The sequence below is a fragment of the Eubalaena glacialis genome, chromosome 15 (assembly GCF_028564815.1).
Source record: "Eubalaena glacialis isolate mEubGla1 chromosome 15, mEubGla1.1.hap2.+ XY, whole genome shotgun sequence".
In the NCBI taxonomy this organism is placed as follows: Eukaryota; Metazoa; Chordata; class Mammalia; order Artiodactyla; family Balaenidae; genus Eubalaena; species Eubalaena glacialis.
Genome location: NC_083730.1, coordinates 89133542 through 89154661, shown reverse-complemented (window position 1 = coordinate 89154661; position 21120 = coordinate 89133542). Strand labels below are relative to the sequence as shown.

The window sequence follows — 21120 nt, the reverse complement described above, 5'->3', positions numbered from 1 at the left end:
AGGCTCGAGAACCCTCCTGAGGGTCCCGGAGAACTAGCAGGGACCCCTGGCCCCTGTAACAACAGAAATGTTACAAGCAAAGCTTTTCACATCTGGCCGTGATGAGACGCCACTCAACCACAACCTAAGCTGTAGTATTAACGCAGCAGGCCAGTGTGTTGGGCCCACAGGGAACAAGCCTGTTTGATTATGACAACCGCCTTCTGTCAGGGATCCGGGGATTTTGCCCGGCGTGCCACCTGCTAAGCTGAGAGAGAGCTGCTGGACCAGGAGGAAAAGTACTGGCTGGTGAGGATGGACGCATAGTATAGGAGGTGATGCTGGGCCGGAATGCACACGGAGAGAGGGTCAGTGGTTTGTGGAGCTGGAAAGGAGGAAGGATGTAAGGTGCAGATCTGATGAGCTCCAGAACCCCTCTTGAATATCTGAACTATGTGCAACATTCCATGGTGTGTCGGCATCACTGAGACGCAGAGAACTGATTTCCCCAGGCAAAATGCCAAAGGATGTCCCCGGAGACCCGGTGTCCCTGTCAAGCAGGACCACCTAAAGGACCCATGATGCACAGATTGCGGGACTCAGGGAAGAGCAGGGCATGATGCCGCTTATAATCATACACTGATGCTGTGCTGTGCTGTGCACACCCGTATCTGGTCCAAAGTGGCCCTTCCCCTTAGCAGCACCACAATGGCCTCAAGGCTCTGCGATTGTTCCGTGTGGGCAAAAGGTAAAGCAAACTTTTCTCCAAAAGCACAGCCAGGGACAGTGAAACCTGGCGGGTGAAGCCATGCAATGGGCTGGCTCTTGTTTCTACGGCTCAGTATTGAGTCGGGCTGATGTTGCCTAAGCTTCCAGCCAAGGGACAGCAGGGGGGTGAGAGCGTGTGTGCACTGGGTCAGGTCCCACCAGCTTCCCGCCTCACAGGACCTGCCGCAGCAGATCACCCATCCCTGGCTCTAACCCTCTGAAGACTCTGCCCTGCTCTCCCATTTTTAAACTGCACCATCGAGACGACGTTCTCCTGACTGCAAGTCCAAAATACTTAGCTGTGCTTCAGCAACACATTCTCCGGTCTGTCCTTCTGACGCTGATAAACAAGGAAAGCCTTCTCTACTTAAAAGTCTTTAAATGCTAGAGATGACACAGATGCCAGCCCAGAGAGACTTTGAAAGGGCACAGACAACAGTTATCCTAAAGAAGGAGGGGGCAGGTCGACTGGCATCTTTGATGTCTCGATTTCCATAACCACGAACGTGGAAGTCTGTGACTCCCTGTGAAAGGAGTCAAACCAAGTGATGAGAAATGATCATCACGCATGTTCTTTTCATTTGGCTGAAATGTGGGGAAAAAAAGAAGAATCCCATTGGGTTCCACTGTGTCATGCCGTTGGAAATCCTTGTTTCATTTTTGTTTCAAAGGAAGTTCCAGAAATTAACCTCCATTTTTAAATAACAGGACAAGGACATTTGTTTATTTATTTATTTTTGGCTGCGTTGGGTCCTCGTTGCTGCACGCGGGCTTTCTCTAGTTGCAGCGTGGTGCATGGGCTTCTCATTGCAGTGGCTTCTCTTGTTGCGGAGCACGGGCTCTAGGCGCACGGGCTTCAGTAGTTGTGGCACGCGGGCTCAGTAGTTGTGGCTCGTGGGCTCTAGAGCGCAGGCTCAGTAGTTGTGGTGCACGGGCTTAGTTGCTCTGTGGCATGTGGGATCTTCCCGGACCAGGGCTCGAACCCGTGTCCCCTGCACTGGCAGGCAGATTCTCAAGCACTGTGCCACCAGGGAGGTCCCTGGAGAAATTTTTAAAAATTTATTTTCCAATGAAAAATAGCAATAAACCGTTAAGTGTTAATATAAATAACAATTTAATTAAAAATGACTATTTTTCAAAACAAAAAAATGTGAGAAGAGTGGCGTAGCTTTGCATGTTTGCACATCTCTGGTGCCCGGCTTAATAGAGGACGGCTGGATTCTCATCTCAGTTTCTGCATTCAATGTGTTGCAATATCATACATCATGCAGCTTCTGGAAAATTCACAGTACACACAGGAAAGAACGTGAAAAAGCAAATAACAACTTGCTGCTGCTGAAGATCATGATGAAAGAGTCTTAGGGACTCCAGGGGCCCCTGGAGCCCACATAGAGAACCACTGCTTTATTTATTTATTTTTATTGAAGTATAGTTGATGTACAATATTATATGGGTTACAGTTGTACAATATAGTGATTCACAATTTTTAAAGGTTATACTCCATTTAGAGTTATTATAAAATATTGACTATATTCCCTGTGCTGTATAATATATCCTTGTAGCTTATTTTATACACAATAGTTTGTACATCTTCATCCCATACCCCTATATTGCCCCTCCCCACTTCCCTCTCCCCACTGGAACCCACTAGTTTGGAGAACCACTGTTTTAGATCGACATCATTCCATTGATGAGTACCATCCTCTGAGTATAAAAGGCCAGTTATCAGTGGTCTCATGTTCGTGATGTGGGAAAGTCTTTCCTAAGAGGCTCTGCTTGGCTCAGTTTCACCTCACACCCTCTGCCTTGTATCTTTCGTCCAACCCTCTGGCAACTTTGCCAAAAGAAGCAAATGGCCCATTTTTAGTGTCTCTAAACTGGCTCCACCAAACCTTGGTATAAGAAGGTGTAGAAACTGAGGCTCAAAGAAATTGTGTTACGTCCAAGATCTAACCACTGGTAAGTGGAACCAGAATACAGGCTATAAAGTCAAGTAAGATAATCACAGACAAGCCTTCATCCCTCAAGTGCCTTCCTGAGGGTTTGGCTGAACTGTGTGTGTCTATGGCTCACGCGTTCATTCTCTTGATCTTCCCTGACAGAGGGAGAGATCCTGGCATTTCAGATTTTAAGGAAGAAGATATTCCAGGGAGATGAATTTCAGGAAGCGAGAGGATCATGAGAATACCTTTCTTTTCTTGCTAACAATTTCTTCCACACCCACCCTAAAGGAAGATCCCTAATTAGGAAATCCAAAGATCAGACCAGGGTCCTATGTGTCATCCTCCGCCGAGCGGCAACCAATCGATCCATCCCACAACTAACGTCTGCCCTCCGGCAATCTTCAAACTGGTGAGGAATAATTATGAAAAATACGAGTCAGACCGGACAGGACAAGGCCAGGGGGCTCTGACTTGGAGAACCTTGAACTTGATAGGCTTTATGAAATCGTATTTTCTTCCTTTCTATCACAAGGTACCACAGCACATGACTTGATCATGGATTACTTATCCCACAAATATTTACCAAATATTTACATGTCAAGCAGTGTTCTTAGCCTTGGGGAAAATTTCAGTACTTCAGGCACCGTCCCTGCCTGCACAAAGATGACATCATGGTGAGCGCCACGGACACTAAAGAAATCAATAGGATTATTTCAGGGAGTGATGAATGCTATGGAAAAAATAAAGCTGGGTAATGGGAGAGAGTGCCTGGGATGAGTCTCTTTGGGATGGCATAGGAAAGCTCTTTAGAAAGACATGATTACACTCACTGATGAGGAGAAACCAGCCATGCGAAGATGCAAGAAAACAGCATTCTAGATAGAGGGCAGAAGAACAAAATGTCTTGAGATGGGAACCAGCTTGGTGACCCACGGAACCCACAGAAGGCCCACGTGGCTGGAGCACAGGAGCAAGGAGGGGGGCTTATGGGAGCAAGTGAGGGAGGTTAACGATGTCTGGAGAAGTATTCGAGTTTCTGAGCCCTGGGTTTGAATTTTCCTCGTGTTCCACCACAACTCATCTGTTCACAGCCAAATCTTTCTCAAATTGTTAGAGAAAAAAAATCGGCCTCTCTATTTGACACCCAAGCCAGATTTCCAATATTCAAAACTTCCAATATTCAAAAAAATGAAGTCAGATCCCAAGCAATTGAAAATGATCACTTTGCTGGCTCAGCAGAATTTCTCTTTCCTCCAGAGAAACAGCTCCTAATGTTGATCCCGATGTCCCGACCCCAAGGGCAGGTGGAAAGAATCTTTAGCCAAACCCAACGAAGTACAAGTACGGTATAAAAGTTTTGATTTCCATTTAGAGGGAAAGCTCCAGTATATTTATTAAGTCTGAAGTGCAAGCGCATTGCTATGGTGAGAACAAAATCACCACTAAGGACCCTGGAGTTTCATGCAAGATTTTTAATACAGTATTTCAAATTTAATTCAATTCAGCAAATATTTAATGAGCTCTAACAAGCTGCCAGTCTTGGGCTGGGGATGTAGAAGCAAACAGTCAGCAACTGTCAGCAAGGAGCACATAATCAAAGGATGACACAAATTTAGATAGTAAGTTCTAGTGCTTTGAATAAAATATAAAGGGAACAAAGAAGGTAGTGTGAATAATTATTTGCAAAGAGCTTTGTGGATTTAGGCTACGTGGCTCAAAAACTGCCAATTACCATAATTAAAATATCTAATTTCATAATTAGGGATTATAAATTATAACAATATGGAATACATTATCTTCTTCTTTTTGCTCATTAAGTGGTCTTTGAAGTCCTGTCTAAATGACACTGAACGATAGTCAACCTAAAACACAACAGAAGTAGAGGGGTTTTTTTAAATGAAATTAATAGAGATAAAGGTATATTCCATTTATAGAAGAAATCCAATTCTCACCAAACAGTACCCCTCTAATTAGGATAAAAATCACAATATGTGCCTTATACCCTTTGAATTTTTTTAGAGTGTTTACTGCACAAATCATTGTTAAGCAACCATGAAACTATAAAAAGTGGGAGAAACAAATAGAACCAGCTATCTACACAGAAACCAAATGCAAAAATGTAATAGGTCGATTCAGCAGACCACTGGCTTTTGCTGTTGCTATTTTTTTTAAGTAAAAAACTCTCAAGTGAGCAAAAAGAAGGGTTTCCTGGAAATGCACATGGAAAACTGAGAAATCCTTCTGAGGCCCTCAGGAAACAACCCTGTCTTCACCTCCAGGACTCTGGAATTCAGAGCCTCACTTCTGCCTTCACACAGAGGCAAGTGTTTTCTTTCAGCAATTGTGAAACAAAAAACAAAATCCAAATTCGATATTTGGTCCCTCTCCACTTCTTCCCATGAGCGGGGGTGGGGCAGGGGGCAGGGGGAGGGGCATTTGCCCCTTTTCTGTGCTCTGAGCCTCTCTCATCCCCCTCCTCACACGGATCTCTTGGGAAATGCTCCTGCCTCAGGGCCTTGACAATTGGTGGCTTCATCTGTATCCTCTCCCTGGAACCCTCCGTGGCTGGCACCTTCCCACTGTTCAGTTCTCTGCTTCATCTCTTAACAGAGCCTTCCTTCCTAGATGATGTTTTCTGATAAGCTCTCCTCCCCACCTAAGCCCTGCTCATCACTCCATTCACAATACTCGGGCTTAGTCTTCAAACTGCTTTCTACCATTTGAAATCAGCCCGTGGATTTCTGTACAACTGTGTTTAGATGCTGCCTTTCCCGCTACGGTAGAAACACCTTGAGAGGAGGACTTGATCAGCCTTGGTTAGCACCGTATCCACGTGGCCCAGAACTGAGCCTGAAACAGAGAAAGCCCCGGAGTCCCCCCACACTGCAGAAGAAACCAAGGCAGAGGAGTCAGGTGGCTTGTCCTGAGTTGCAGAGCTGGAGCGTATCATGCTGGGATTCCTACCCAGACACTCCTAACCAGCAGGCTGCCCCGCCCCTTTGCTCACACCCAAGTGCCAAGGCCCTCACAGAGGAGTTAGGGTGCCAGCCTCGCCGGGCCAGGCTGGGCTCTTTCTGTGACCCAGGGGAGAGGGCACAGAAATACACCTGCTCTGTCAGCAGCAGGCTCCCAGTACGTACAGGAGAGATCAGGAGGGCAGAAGCTCACATCAGTGGAGGGACTCCATGACCTCAACCTTCCACCCCGACCCTGTCCATCCATGATCCTTCAGCATTCTGAGGCTTTTGTGGTAGGCAATGTCCCCCCAAAGATGCCCCTGATCAAATCCCTGAAACCCGTGAATATGTTACATCCTATGGCAAAAGGATCTTTGCAGATGGAATTGAGGTTAGGGGCCTTAAAAAGGGGAGGTTATTCTGGATTATCCCTGCGGGCCCAATATAATCACGTGAACCATTAAAAGTGGAAGAGGAAGGCCAAAGAGTCAGACAGAGAGATGCAATAGCAGAAGAAGAGGCAGAAGATACTGGAAGCATGGGAGGGACCAACCCGCCACGACTGGCTTTGAAGATGGAGCATTCCTCTGAGGCGAGGAATGAGGGCATCCTCTAGACGCTGAGGATAGTGGACGGCCAGCCCAGAAACAGGGACCTCCGCCACAACCATAAGAAACCACCTGAATGAGCAAAAAACCCGTACTCTCCCCGAGAGCCTCCAGAAGGAATGCAGCGCTGCCGACACCTGGATGAGACTCGCATTGGACTTCTGACCTACAGAACTGTGAGGCAGTAAACGTGTGTTGTTTTCAGGCACTAAGTCTGTGGTCATTTGTTGCGGCAGGAGCAAAGGACGACTGCCGATTTAGAGAGAAAATACTGTTTTGCCTAGATGACAGGGCTGGTCAATCTTTCGGGAGACTCGTGAATCGCTAAGTGTGCATTTGTAAAGAGAGCAGCAGGGGTTGTTATCAGATGTCTTCATCAATGAGCTGTAACCTGATTGGCACGCCAGGAACATTAAAAATAGACAATGCATTGGCTTCTCTGTCATCTGAGTGCACTGTGACAGATGGGGCGTCCTGCCTCGGAGACGTCCCAGGCACAGGCATATGTATGATTAACCATAACATCCAAAGAAACCACCCCAGAGAAGGGAGACCTTTATGTCTCCTGTGAGCCCAGGCTCCTGGCATGCTATTCCCGGAAACCACCCAGCCAGGAGCCCAAGACGGCAAGCACAAGTTGAGCAAGGAGTTCTGGTTCAGAATGTGTTTCTGAGATAACAGGGCAAAAGGAAAGGCTGTGGTGAACTTCAGAGAAAGAGCCTGGAGATCATTTCAGCGGCATCTCATCACTAACATCTAGTATCCTCCGCCGTTCACGGAAAAGTCTCCTACTTTCTTTCTGAGAAACCACCCTGACTTGATTCAGCCCATGTGGTTTGACTTGAGCCCACATTTTCTAGGGGTGGACACGTGACCAGGCTTAGTGGACATGGGACCAGACTTAGCCAATCAGAGTATCCCATCTTTTGGGTTTACAGTCATTGGTTCAGAGATGAGCTTCTGCCTCAAATCAGGCCAATCAGAGGCAGCCTCAGGATCTTTGCTGCAACCTCAGTGTTTAGGACAGTGGCTAGCACAGAGTAGGTGCTCAATGAATATTTAATAAATGAAAAATAGATGTGTGTTATTTTATTGCAAGCAAATCAGATTTGGCAAATATATGTATGTATTTCGGCAATGGTTTAACTAAAGTCTGTACTGATTATCTCTATAGGTTTGCTTACTTTGGAGGGAGGAGGTGCTTCCCTTGACAGCGTGTATGTTTCCACCAGGGCAAGGATCATATTGCTACTGTTTCCTGCTGTAGCCCCAATGCCTGGTAGAATTCCTGACACCCTGTCAGCACTCAGGAAACATTGATTGAATGAATGAATGACACTCCCATTCCCAGCCTCAGTACTGCTGTTCTTCCTGGATCTTATGTTTGGAGCTGAGTATTTAGCTTGGATTCTGGTTCTTTGATTTGGGAATAGTGAACACAGCTGTATACAACTTTCTCAGTCTAATTCCATCAGAAACAAGTGCCAAGAATAGACTCATTGTACTTTGCCTCTAAGAAAGCCTCAGCCGACTGGTGGGGGTCCTTGATGCAGGATTCAGCCCAGTGGATCAAATATTTGATGTGTATTACATGCAAAACTGAGCCAAAGCACATGTAAATTCATCTGTATGTCTCCAACCACTTCAAGAAAAGTTCCTCGTCTCAGAGTCTACAGAAAATGTGCCAGTGTGACCACTATATGGCCATCGCTTGAAAACTGTTAAATACATCAGGCAGCTAAATAGTGCAAATACCAACCATTCTGTCCCACCACCTAGCTTAGGAAGTAAGTCTCAGAGAGGCCCTAAGGTTCCCTGGGGACACCCACCTCTTCCCACCCACCCCCTGCCCTCCCCAGAAACAACCTGATGTTTATATGTATTATTTCCATGCATATTTTTTATTTTCTACTTTTACCACATACATATGTACTCACAGAAATGCATGAAATTGCTTTGCATGTTTTAAGCTCGTGTGGTGACATCTTGGTCTAGGTACACTCTGACAACTTGCTTTTTCGTTTTTCTATTCAGTCTTACGTTTTAAAGGCTGGTCCAAATTGAAACACGCGGCGCTAATTACTCTCCACGGCTGGTGAATGCGTCCTTGGATAAACACAGGCGCACCTGCGTCTCCATTCGCCTGCTGGTGTGCATTTGAGCTTAAACGCCCTGTGATGCTGCCTTTCTGAACAGAGCACAAGAGTGTGAAATCAGACTCCGTGGATGGAAAGAGCTGGGTTCAAACCAGCTTCCTTAACTTTGTTCTCTCGTGAAAGCCACTTCACTTTCCTGATCTTCCTTTTTCTCATCTGGAAAGTGGGGAGCATTCTCATGAGTACTTCTGAAAACCGTTGTGAGGAATTAAGATGGGTGGATGAAAAGTTTTTAGGAACTTTCGAGATGCTGAAATAGGCAGAGCTGAAATTCCAGAGAGTGGAACTTCCAATCCCATTTTACTAACGCCCCACGAAGAGCAGTGGACCTTCACCAGCTTGCATTCATCAAGCCAAGCCCCACTCATCCTCCCAAGCCTCCTCCTCCAGGAAGCCTCCTCTGGTTTTCCACCTGGACTTCACTGTCCTCTCTCTTCTCTTTCTCAGGTCACTTCCTGTCCACATCACTTCCTCGGGGGCTTGAACAGCAGCTTGTATGGTCAGAGAACCCCCAGCTCAGAGGTTTCCGTCTCCCTTGAAGCTGCCACACAGGCCTCCATAGTAGGTACTCTGCTGACTCATGTTGATGGACAGTCTTCTTTGGTTCAGCAAGAAAATTCTGATGCCTTCTGTAGAAGCTCATCAGTATTGCTTCATCTCATTCTATAATTCCTAAATGGAATGTTGAATTCTGCTATCATATCTATTTCTGGATTCATTTATTCAATAGCTACCTTTTTGCCTAGGGAAGAATATTTGTTAATTTACACATTTGCCTTCTCTCTACCTCTAGAGAGTCTGTGAGTTCCATGAGGGTCAGGATTATTTATCAGAAAAAAAAAAAGAGAGAGAGAGAGAGAGGAAGGGAGGGAGGGAGGGAAGAAGGGAAGGAAGGAATGAACAAACGAACGAACGAATGAATGAACAAACTAAGAGAGGTAGGGGGGAAATTAACCAGAATTTGCACATAAGAAATGGTCAGAAAATACCTGTAAAATGAAAACTGCATTCTAGCCATCTCTAGGAACTACACAGATAGGTGGACAAACCCTGAAGGAGTCAGCTAGATTTCTTGAGTCTGAATCAGGGATCTTGGACCACTGAGGCTGACCACCAAGGGGCTGACTTGGGTACATCTAAGCCTCATTTTTTCTAATTTCTGATGATGAAGAAATTGTGGGCCAGTTTTTCCAAGGCCTGACATTGCTCCTGGTTCTAGATATGGTTTGATGCACAGACAAGATCTTAAATAACATCAAGCCACCGAGTAAGACAGCTGTCTCCTTCAAGTTCTCCTGCAACCCCCTGTACTGAGACGTCAAGGAGAAGTCTCAGTTCAGTGCTAAGCTTTCTGTAACACTGACTCTTCTCCTTTGAAATAGAGAGAGCAGGCCTCCAGCCCAGGCCCTTCTGTAAGTAATGGTACCTAGATGGAATTCAATATTGTTGCTTTGCATATGTGGTATTTATATTTATGATAACCTTTTCTTTATCACAAGTCAGTTTTCTATTTATGGTGGTGGATGTCAAGTTTCCTTTTTAGATGAATTTATATGTTTTTTAAAGTGAGTTGACTTAAGTTGTGAGTAAATGATTCTACATGGGGTGCATATCATAGTTAAACTCATGAAGATGACCGATCGTAATGGATGGACAACAAGGTCTTACTGTAGAGCACAGGGAACTATATTCAATGTCCTGGGATAAACCATCATGGAAAAGAATATGAAAAAGAATGTATATATATGTATAACTGAGTCACTTTTTGTACAGCAGAAATTAACACAACATTGTAAACCAAATACACTCTAATTAAAAAAAAGAAAACAGATCAGGCCCATCACTGATATGACAAAAAGTAAAGTCACCAAAATGGTAGACGGTTGGCATTATGGAAACACAAGACAAAGCATATCAGTATACCTGAAATGATAAATCATCTCTAATGCCAGGCAGGAGGAGGAAACCTTTCCCAGAATTAGACAAACGTCCCTAAAGGTCCTAACCTTTCATACCCATTACACTTTTACTTGCTGTGTCACCCATTCTTCTGGCGTTGACAATCCCACATACTTCATTTTCAGATCAGAGTCTTACACTACGTCTAAATTCAATTGTTCCCCCAACAAACATGCACGGACCACCAAGAGGACACATGGCGAGCCCAAGGTTGCACAGGTAGTTGGGGGGTGACTGGCATTCACATCCGTGCAGCTGGCATTCAGTCCTCACTCTCAACCTCTCTGCCCCACTGTCCTATGAGGTTTCTCAGATCTGAAGGGTCCCTCTGTGATGGGAAGAAGGACTGCTATTAGAAATCAGGAATGGGGGGCTTCCCTGGTGGCGCAGTGGTTGAGAATCTGCCTGCCAATGCAGGGGACACGGGTTTGAGCCCTGGTCTGGGAAGATCCCACATGCCGTGGAGCAACTGGGCCCGTGAGCCACAACTACTGAGCCTGCGCGTCTGGAGCCTGTGCTCTGCAACAAGAGAGGCCGTGATAGTGAGAGGCCCGCGCACCGCGATGAAGAGTGGCCCCCGCTTGCCACAACTAGAGAAAGACGTCGCACAGAAATGAAGACCCAACACGGCCATAAATAAAAATAAATAAATAAATTAAAAAAAAAAAAGAAATCAGGAATGAATCTCCCCAAGATCTCTTTCAAACTTTCTTGATACCAAGACCAGTCCGATCCCAATGCAATGCTGCCCAGCCCCCAGCAGCACACACCCTCCAAACCACATGTTACGGCCACTGCTAGAAGTTTCTCAGGGCACTGTCAGATTCAGGTACCAATACTTAACCTGAAACCAATTACATGTTTTTGAACAAGAAATTGAATTCCCCCTGAAATCCACACTTCTCAAACTCAAACTGAAACAACAATGTAATGAACATGTGAGCAGAAAATTCACAAGGTACAAAAATGGCTGGCAAACCTAAGAAAAAGTGTTCAGACTGACTTACAATTAGATGCAATCTGAAACAACACTGAGATACCATTTCTCACCTAACAGACTGGCGAAAGTTAAAAAGCACCCCAACACATTCTGCTGGCGAGGCTGAGGGGAAACGTTCTCGTATACGGATGGCGGGAGTCCAGACTGGCACCGCCCCTCTGGAGGGAAACTTGGCAAAACTTAAGAAAACGTCAGATGCACTTACATGTTTTGACCCAGAAATCCCATTTCTAGGAAGCCACCCTGAAGATATTCCTCCAAATACATAAAAATCCATGCATACAAGTTTACTCCTTGTAGCACTGTTTGTAGCTGCAAAATATTGGAAACAATAAAAAATATCCCCACGTAGGGGAGGGTCTGAATAGCTGGTGGCACGTCTATAAATGAAGCATTACACAGGTGTAAAAAAGAATGGGGTGTGGGATGTTAACGGTAGAGGAAGTTGAGACATGTCCGGGGGCGGGGGGTATACGGGAACTCTCTGTACTTTCTGCTCAATTTTGCTGTGAACCTAAAACTGCTGGGGTTTTGTTGTTGTTGTCTTTGGTTTTTTGGCCACACCCTGCATCATGTGGGATCTTAGTTCCCAGACCAGGGATTGAACCCGCACCCTCAGCAGTGAAAGTGCGGAGTCCTAACCACTGGACCACTAGGGAAGTCCCTAAAACTGCTTTAAAAAACAAAATCTATTTAAAAGGGGGATGGAGAAAGAATGAGGAACTGAACTGGAGGAATTTCCATGCTATACTGTTAAGTGTACAAAAGAGTATCCATAATACACTCTTGTTCATGTCAGAAAGAATCTAAGAAAATGCACATGTATCTACTTATTGGTGCAAAATCATTATAGGAAGGAAAACCAGAAACTAAAGAGATTGGTGTGGAAGGGGGGTATGGGAACGGGGGAGTAGGGATGAAGGGGGAAGGCACACCTCTCTGAGCAGACAATTTGTATAGCTCTGACTCAGAACCATAGCAGTGTTTCAGATATTCTAAAAGTAAACACATGATTTTTTAAAAATCAGGATGTAGGACAACCCAAAATGGAATATAAATGGTAATAATGAGCCAAACTACAGTACAAATGAGCAACCTGCCACCCTAAAGGAAGTGAGAAAGAAAAGATCTAGTCTAAGTAACTTTAGACACTGTATTTTGACTGGATAGTGTAAGGCTATAAACAACTAGCAATTCTGAAACCACACACACTAGGATTGAAGAAATACGTAAATGTATAAGAGAACACAAAAATCAGGTTTCTCACCGTCAGAAAAAGAAGTTAAAAATAAGGAAAGGGGGAAGGTTAGCGTGAACCCTGGTGATTTATTGGAATCAGTGTTATCAATATGAATCATGTTTTGGCGGGGGAGAGATGATGGACGGATGAATGGATGGATGACGGATGGGTGGATGGATAATGGATGAATGGATGGATGGATAGATGAATGGATGGATGATGGATTGATGAATGGATGGATGGATAGATAAATGGATGGATGATGGATGGATGGATAGATGAATGGATGGATGATGGATGGATGGATGGATGATGGATGAATGGATGGATGGATAGATGAATGGATGGATGATGGATGGATGGATGGATGATGGGTGAATGGATGGATGGATGATGGATGGATGGATGGGTGGATGGATGAATGGATGGATGGATGGATGAATGGATGGATGATGGACGGATGGATGGATGATGGGTGAATGGATGGATGGATGGATGGATGATGGTTGAATGGAAGGATGGATGAATGGATGGATGGATGGATAGATGAATGGATGGATGATGGATGGATGATGGGTGAATGGATGGATGGATGTTGGATGGATGGATAGACAGATAGATAGATGGATGTGTGTGTATATGGATACAAGGGCTAGTATGCATATGTACATTTCATAGCTCTCTTTACTAAGTTGGCTTAGGAACAATGATACCTCAGTAGCAACCAGCACACCTAGCACTGAGACCTTGAGATGGAAGTATAGGGCTAGGCAACATTCCTTAAAACCCCTGCTGTAGCACAAGAATATGTTCCATTTGAAGGGAGCAGACACACAGCCAGACAGACGTGAGACTAAAACATTCAGATTGGACCGTCTAAGTAGATCTTTAAATTCTCCTTGTGTTTCAAATACAGGAAAGGCAATTAAAGGAAATTCAAATCTTAAGTAAGCTTTAATTACAGATAGGTTTATGACATCTCCTAAAGATCGATTTACAAAAAATTTAAGGCTCTGTCCTCTCTCTCAATTCATGTGGCAAATCCTTCTGGGAATTCTAGGAGGTTTAGACTTCTGACCCACCACACCTCAAGCAAAATGGAAAACAAATTTTGTCTGAAAGCTGATATGGAAAGTCATAAACATCAGCTGGCAGATCCTCATTTGTCCCAGAGCCAGCTGACCACAAGATGCTGTATCAGAATTTAGGAACATGTCAGGAAGCCACAGAGACGTGTACTGATAAATGCCTCGTGCTCGGACAAGCCATCCTCCCTCCGTTTAATCTCAAAATTCAGTGCAGTGGCGTCAGTCTTTTTCCCCCCAGTGGGTGTTACAACCGGTGTCCATGTACTGAATGAGAAATGAAGCTCTATTTGGTCCCATATTTCCTGAGATTGCTTTCCCACCCCACCCTTGTCACTGCCCTAACTGGGAGCCCAGGAGAGAACGAAGTGCAGAGTTTTGGAAAGACAGCCAGAGTCCATGGTGTGCACCAGGCAGAGAGAAACTTCTGGGCGAAGATCTCCTAACCTGGCAGTGCCAACAGACACTGTCTCTGGGGGAGGCCCAGAGACAGCTTCAAGGGCAACACTCATGACCTTCTGGAATCCAGCAATTCACCACCACCCCGAATTCTTGGTGACCAATAATTTCCTCTCCAGCTCTATAAACCTGTCATTTCAAAAACTGTTATATATGGGGAAACACAGTATACATGGCCTCTAGGGGGTGGTTTTTTTTCACTCAACCTAAAGCCCTTGAGATCAATTCAAGCTGTTGTATCAACAGTACATCCCAGGACTTCCCTGGCCGTCCAGTGGTTAGGACTCCGCACTTCCACTGCAGGCGGCCGGGGTTCGGACCCTGGTGGGGGAACTAAGATCCCCGCATGCCCCGAGGCTCGGCCAAATAAAAAAATTTTTTTAAAACTCCTTTTATTGCTGAGTAGTGTCCCATGGTGTGGATGTTCTACGTATTAACTATTCACCCATTAAAGGACCTGTGGATTGTTTCCAGTTTAAGGTTATTACAAATAAAGCTGCTACGAACATTCATGTACAGGTAAATAAGTAATAAAATAAGTAAATGCCCAGGAGTGCCATTGCTGGCTTGCATGGTAAATGTTTGAATTTCATGTTTGAATTTCGAAGAAACTGCCCAACTATTTTCCAGATTGGCTGTACCATTTTACATTCCCACCAGCATGCATGAGAAATCCATTTCTCCAAATTCACACAAACATTTGGCAGTGTGTGTGTGCACACGCATAAATATATATATACAATAAATGATTATATACATACACGTATAAATTTTAGCTATCTTAACAGGTGTGTAGTTATTTCTCATCTCATCTTGGTCTTAGTTTGCAGTTCCCTAATTGCTAGTGATATAAAACATCTTTTTCATATGCTTACTTGCCATTCATATTTTTCTTCAACGAAATGTCTTTTCTTGTTGTTTGCCCAGTCTTGCCAAAATACATCTTTTTAAAAATATTATTGAACTTTGATTTTTTTCCGTCAGATATGTTGTTTGCAAATATTTTCTTTCAGTCTATAATTTCTTTTCATCTTCTTAACAGAGTCTTTTGCAGATTAAATACCTTTAATTTTGATGAGGTCCAATTTATCTTTTTTTTCTCTTTTATGCATCAAGCTCTCAGTGTCAAGTTTAAAAATTGCTCACCAAGTCTTAGGTCCTAAAGATGTTCTAGGTTTCCTGATAAAAGTTGTATTAGTTTACATTTTACATTTAAATCTGTGATCCATTCTGAGTTAATTTTTGTAAAAAGTGTGACATTTAGGTCAAGGTTCATTTATTTTGCCTTTGATGTCCAATGACCCCAGCACCATACATTGAAAAATGACTGCTTGCTTTTTAATTAAGACATGATATACCTCTGCTGAGTTAATTTTCTTGTGGACAGTCTTCTGTTAGTCTGCCACTGCCATGTCACCCTAATAATTGAGACTTTCCCAGGTTTTAATGTGCTAACACTCTATCTCAACAAGTAAAAAAAATAGGTGTTAGCCTCAGCGTTTTTTTTAACCCAAAAGGTGATGTCAAAATACTTATATCTTCTTCTTACACCCTCTTGTTGCATGCATTCGACCTTTCAGCTAGTATTCTCATTTGTACAAAAGAAAGCGGCATCCTCTTCCCCTTCAATGAGAACACAAGGTCTAAGTGGCCATGTCTCTGTCCTCTCTTTATACTGGTATTCCTGCTGGCCCACTCCCTCCCTTTAGATTTAGACTGTATTTCTGTGCATGCACATGATTTGTCCTTCAGTCTCACGCCAAAGGCTTTCTGACATTAGAAACTATTTTTTCTCTTCTTGAATATACATCTCCTGAGCACTGGGCAAAATCTCACCTGCTTCATGCCTTCAACCACTGGCCGACCCCAGGGCAAGTACCTCACAATGAACACATCAGTGATGAACTAGTGATAGTCATGAGAGCACTGACCACCACGTCTTCTTGTTTGGCAATGCCCTGATGACAACTTGGTCTCCAACTACAGCCCACTGAGCTCAGAATGTTCCTGGGCCCCATAAAGGCCAAGGGTGCCAACCTCTCTGCAAGTGGAATGTGATTTCATCCAGCCTCTCCTTCCCTAGCTGGATGGCACTGCCCATCCTGATATTATTGATGGCACAGTGGTCACCTAGTTGCATTTGGAAATGAGTCTTCAAGACTCCCTTCTGATGGGTCCACAGACATCTTAAAGCAACCCCTGTGAGAAAACTGAACCTTCTGGACAGGAGATGGTATCCTCATTTGAACAGGAGTTCCAATCCCATGACACAGTCTGACATCTCTGAAAAGCATAGCAATTTTCCCATGATGCTTGGTCTTCCTAATCTATTTCTTCAATGTAGAAAATAATCTGCACTTTGGATCAGCTCAGGCAAATTACATACCTCACATGAACTTTTGAGTTCCCATTAAAATGAAACTAACATGTTTGCCTTCAAAAGCTTAAATCGGGCACTCATCCCCAAAAAAGAAAATATTCTCCAAAAGAAAAATACTAGCCCATAAGGATAGCTTGCATGTAATGCTGGCAACCAATTAGCTTTGAATATAAATAATGACTCACCTCTGCACTGTGAACTTGAGTTCCTCGGAAAACACTGGTTTCTTCCAGGAAGGTGGTATCTGCTCTGAGGATGTGACCTGTCACAGGAAGAGAGTTCACAGTTAGAACAATCTTTGTATGATGTCAGTGGCCTCCTTGGTCTGCTATGGCTAAGTAGGAAGACGAAGGAAAGAAAAAGAAAGATGCTGAGTTAGATCAAAAAGCAGTTTACAGATGAAGTAGAGAAATCTGAGCTGCATTTCGTTAGTGATATCATATATATGTGAAAGGAATTTTTCTGTAATTTGCAGGAAATGACTCTCCGTGGTACATGAGTAATGTGGTAGCATCCTTGGAAAGAGCCTGCATGCTACATATGAGTGTAAAGTGGAATTTGCATGAGTGGTCACTTGCATATGGCTAAAATGTATTCGAATGGACTGTTATATCCTCTTCTCTCACTCAGAGCTCATTTTTGGTGAGCAGCCAGGACCCTGGGCCCAAACATCACTTCTTTTTAACTCTCATGCCCCTTCCTCCGTCCTTGGGTAAATCTGCCACGGAATCCAGGTCTCTGCCCACTTAGACTCTCAGCCTCCTGATCTCAGAGCTGGGATCCATTGAAGTCCAAGTAGTACAAGGGTTTGGGCAAAGTCAGCCCGACGTGACCACAGAAATTAATTCAGGGATCCCCATGCAACCCACAGGGACAGGAAACTCTCTCTGAGGAGGAAACCTGTTGCTAATGCAAGAAGCTGGGAGACCAAGAATCCAGGGGCTGCCCGAGCTGTCTACACAGCCCGCACCAGAAGGGAGAGAAACCCACCGGGACCGTGCAGCCTGCTCACAAGCCCTGGGGTTGAGAGGCGGCCTCCCCAGGGCCAGCGTGTCTTCTGTCCCACGCTCTTAGATCCGGGACGCTGGGCTTCCCCAAAAGCCCCGCCCCAGAACCGACACTTGCATCTCATTGGGCATATTCATGTCATGTGACCATTCCTTTCTGCAAGGGTGTCTGGGAAATGTAGTATTTTTTTATCCTGAGCTGGGCATACTGGGTTGCAAACACAATCTGGATTCTGTAAGTGAAGAAGGGAGGAAAATGATTACAGATAAAGTAGCATTAGAGTTGGCCACATTAATAAACAGCCCTACTAGGAGGCGATCGCCAAAAGAAATAAAAAACAAAAACCGATAATGAGTTTTAAATGGCTCCCCTTAGGAGCAAGGATAGAAATAGGGAGAAATGGAGAAGGACAATTTTGCTTTTTAATATATGCCTTTCTGGATGATCGATGTTTGATTCTAAATAAATCACATGTAGTCCCATGAGCTGAGAGAATTTAGCAATCTTTCCATTCAATGTGCAGTTTCCTCATCCCTGCTCCCATGTGATACTTGCACTTGACATAGTTGCTCCAGTTACACAGCTATTTCCTCTGATCTGGATTACTGGTTGGCTTGAAATAGAATCAAAGTGTTTCTTTTTTTCTGTACAGTCTCCTTGAACAAGAATATTTATCTGCACTGGAAGTGGGAAGGGGTTTAGAATAGTGATGAAGACAGAACTTTCTCAAGATGAGGACTGTTTTATACACTGAGTGTTGACCCAGTTGTGGAGTGACTCTTTCAAATAGCAGATCTTAGAAGATTTATGTTTCACCTGATGTTGGCACCTTAGTTTTTTTCATGGAAGGGCCTGCTTAGTTGAGCATAAATTACAGGGGCACTACACACTCCAGTTTGTTTAAACAGCTTGTTAAAATCTATCCTCCTCATATGAGGATGTCAATTTCTAAAGTCTGCAAGTATGCAGTCAAGATTATGCCTGAAAAGTACCTTAAATTGCCCATAAAGAACAGAACAATTCCACCTCTTAATAAATCCAGAACAGCCAGCTTTTTCTGGAGTGTTGTGTCAGACTATTGTTTCTTTGGCCCATCTCTAGATGAACTTGAGTTCAGGCACATTTAAAAAAACAACAACAGGTATACATACACACGCACACAACTTGTGCATACACACACAGAGACTGAAAGCTGTCTCAAGACTAGACAGAAGGAGAATTTCAAATTTCAAGGAAGGTGGATTTCTGAAGAGCAAATGCAACTTAACATAAGTTGGTGGTGTGTCTCAGTACCTCTATCAAAGTGCATCAAGCCCAGCTTAAAGAGTCTAAGGAAGGAGAGAAAAAAAGATCCCCATTGAGTTGGATTTAGTTTTTGACCGTCAGCTCGTGCAGGGGCTGGAGTGGAACCTGGGCAGGGAAGCAAGACGCAGAGATGCCCTGGCCCTGCTGCCAGTGCCTTTAACCCATGCGGCCCTGCAGACCCTTCGCTACTGCGCAGGCGGCAACACAAACACATTTTCGCTTTCTGTCCTCCTGCATCCGCACCCCAGGACCCTGGTAGAAGCCGTGGGCCGCCAGCGTCCCTCCGGGGCTGAGGCCTGGCCCCTCGCAGGTCCCCAGGGCCACCAAAGCCAGTGCTGGGCGAGAAAGGGCGCTGATGCCACCTGCGCCAGGAGCTTGGAGACCACTCTCCCGCCCCACCCCCCGAGTCGGCGCGGTGACCCCCGCCCCAAGTGTGCACAGTGAAAATAACAGTAGTCGTATCACCAGCTGGTCTGCTAACGAATGCTCCAGGCGCTGGGCTGTGTCCGACGTGTCCAGGACATTCCCTCCACCCCAAGAGGCCGCGCGTTCCCCTGGCGGACCGGGCACTGGGGTGAAAGGCTGCAGGTAGGGGACTCCTGGGAAGCCCGGTTCTGTTCCAGACACTCGCACCCACCAGCGTCTCTGGGCCCGACAACCCCTACCTGCAACCCCCAAATCACATCGGACCGAATCTGGGGTGTCAGGGGGAGTCCCCGAATTCTGCCAAGCTCGGGTTTGCTGTAGCTGCGTTGTGAGCGCGCTTGCCTCGGTGCTCCACGAGCAGCTCTGGGACCTGGGGTTGGGCAGAAGGGGTGCGAATAGCCAGGCTCTCCGCCAGTCCCAGTTTGACAAGGTGCAGATGGGGGGTTGGAGGTGATCCTATGCTTGGCGGAAAAGGGGGTTCACATAACCGGACCCCGCTCACTGGATCCCAGGTGTCATAATGTGTTCAGTGTGGGCTGGGGGTAGACCCCACGAAAGCCCGAGTGGGGTGCAGTAAACGCATGCCCTCAGCCACGCCCCCTCCTCACTTCCGGGATCAGAACGCAGTCCGACTCCAGGTGCTTCAGATGGCTTCAGGTAGGGGTTCTGAAGATCCTGGAACGGACACGTTTGCCCCAGCCCCCCACGAGGCTGCCCCAGGGTCTGCCCATCCAGGGAAGGGGCCCCGCAGAGGCGCTGCCGGTGGCAGCAGCGCCCTCTCCAGATTTCCCCAACAAACCCCAAGTTCAAGCGACCCCCGCCCAAGGGCCGGCGCGACAGACGCCCCCGCCCCTGCCTTACCTCTGCCCGGCAGGGTGCCCCGCACAGCCCCGGGGCCCTGTGTTTGCAGCGCATCATGCAGCCCCCGGGTTCACGCCTCCCGCCCGCGGCCCCCGCGGCTGCCCCCGACCCCAGGGCGACCCGGGCAGCCGAACTGGGCGGGTCCGAAGGTCGTGCCGGATCCCCGCTGGGTGGTCCTCGCCCCGGCGGCTGCGGCTCCGGCTCTGGCGGCGGCTGGGGCTCGGATCCCACAACTTTCCTCCGGCCTCTGTGGCCTCCCGGGCTCCGGACCCTCCGGACTCCCGGCCCCGCCCCTTCCCAGGCCCGGCCCCGCCCACAGGTGCCCCGCCCCGGCCCCGCCCCGCCCCGCCGGAGGTGGTGTAAGAAAGTGCGCCCACCCGCGGGAGAGCATCCCTCTAGGTCTCCAGAAGCTTCGGGAGAGAAAGAGGGAAGGGGAGAGGGGCGGTTCCCATAGGACCTTCAGAAATTCTCTTCTCTGCCGCTAAACCCTACTTTGTGCACCTTCTTGCCTAACCTCTCCGCTGCGTAGCCCTGGTGAGTTCTGATTCGGTTCACCAACTCACTGCGGGAGGGGGAGGGTGGTCGACACTCTGAGATGTTCGGATGTCTGGAATTAGAATGGGGTAAAAACTCTGTGTGTGCGTGTGTGTGTGTGTGTGTGTGTAAAAGCACACAATTCTATGTGGCCACAGGCACTGGGAGATGGTGGTTGCCTCAGGAAGGAGACTGGACGGTTGAGATTGGGGGAAAAGTAATTCTACTTGCCGGCCAGGAGCAGAGCGCAGCTAAGAAAACGCTTCCAACCAAAAAGGTTAACTGTAAAATACTGACTCTTATAGTTCTAGATGCGAGCAGAAAATTAATTTTTAAACGAAGTACGCTAATTCCCCAGTTCTCCACTTCACGTGGCTACAAGACCCAGGGGAGAGGACTCAGTGGACGTAGCTGCCCGTGGCCACACGTAGCAGCAGGGACGGCTCTTTCTT

The 21120-nt window shown here is 46.1% G+C and overlaps 1 protein-coding gene across 1 annotated transcript; it reads right to left on the bottom strand.

Moving 5' to 3' along the window:
• Positions 1-1913: 1913 nt before the first annotated feature.
• Positions 1914-20525, bottom strand: LOC133075199 (vasodilator-stimulated phosphoprotein-like). The gene is made up of 4 exons (XM_061169264.1): positions 20516-20525; positions 20135-20427; positions 16720-16796; positions 1914-2021 (listed from the first exon to the last, which is right to left on the bottom strand). Exons 1-4 carry the CDS (start codon positions 20523-20525, stop codon positions 1988-1990), a joined length of 414 nt encoding a protein of 137 aa, XP_061025247.1. The 3' UTR covers positions 1914-1987.
• Between the last annotated feature and the right edge of the window lie 595 nt (positions 20526-21120).

What these genes read in the sequence shown, in the direction of transcription:
- LOC133075199 (XM_061169264.1), bottom strand. An exon ending in GGGCACCCTGCCGGGCAGAG is followed by an intron (nt 16,797 to 20,134) that starts GTAAGGCAGGGG and finishes TTCCTGTGACAG; the next exon opens with GTCACATCCTCAGAGCAGAT. An exon ending in CTCAAGTTCACAGTGCAGAG is followed by an intron (nt 2,022 to 16,719) that starts GTGAGTCATTAT and finishes TGAATTTTCCAG; the next exon opens with AAGCTGCATGATGTATGATA.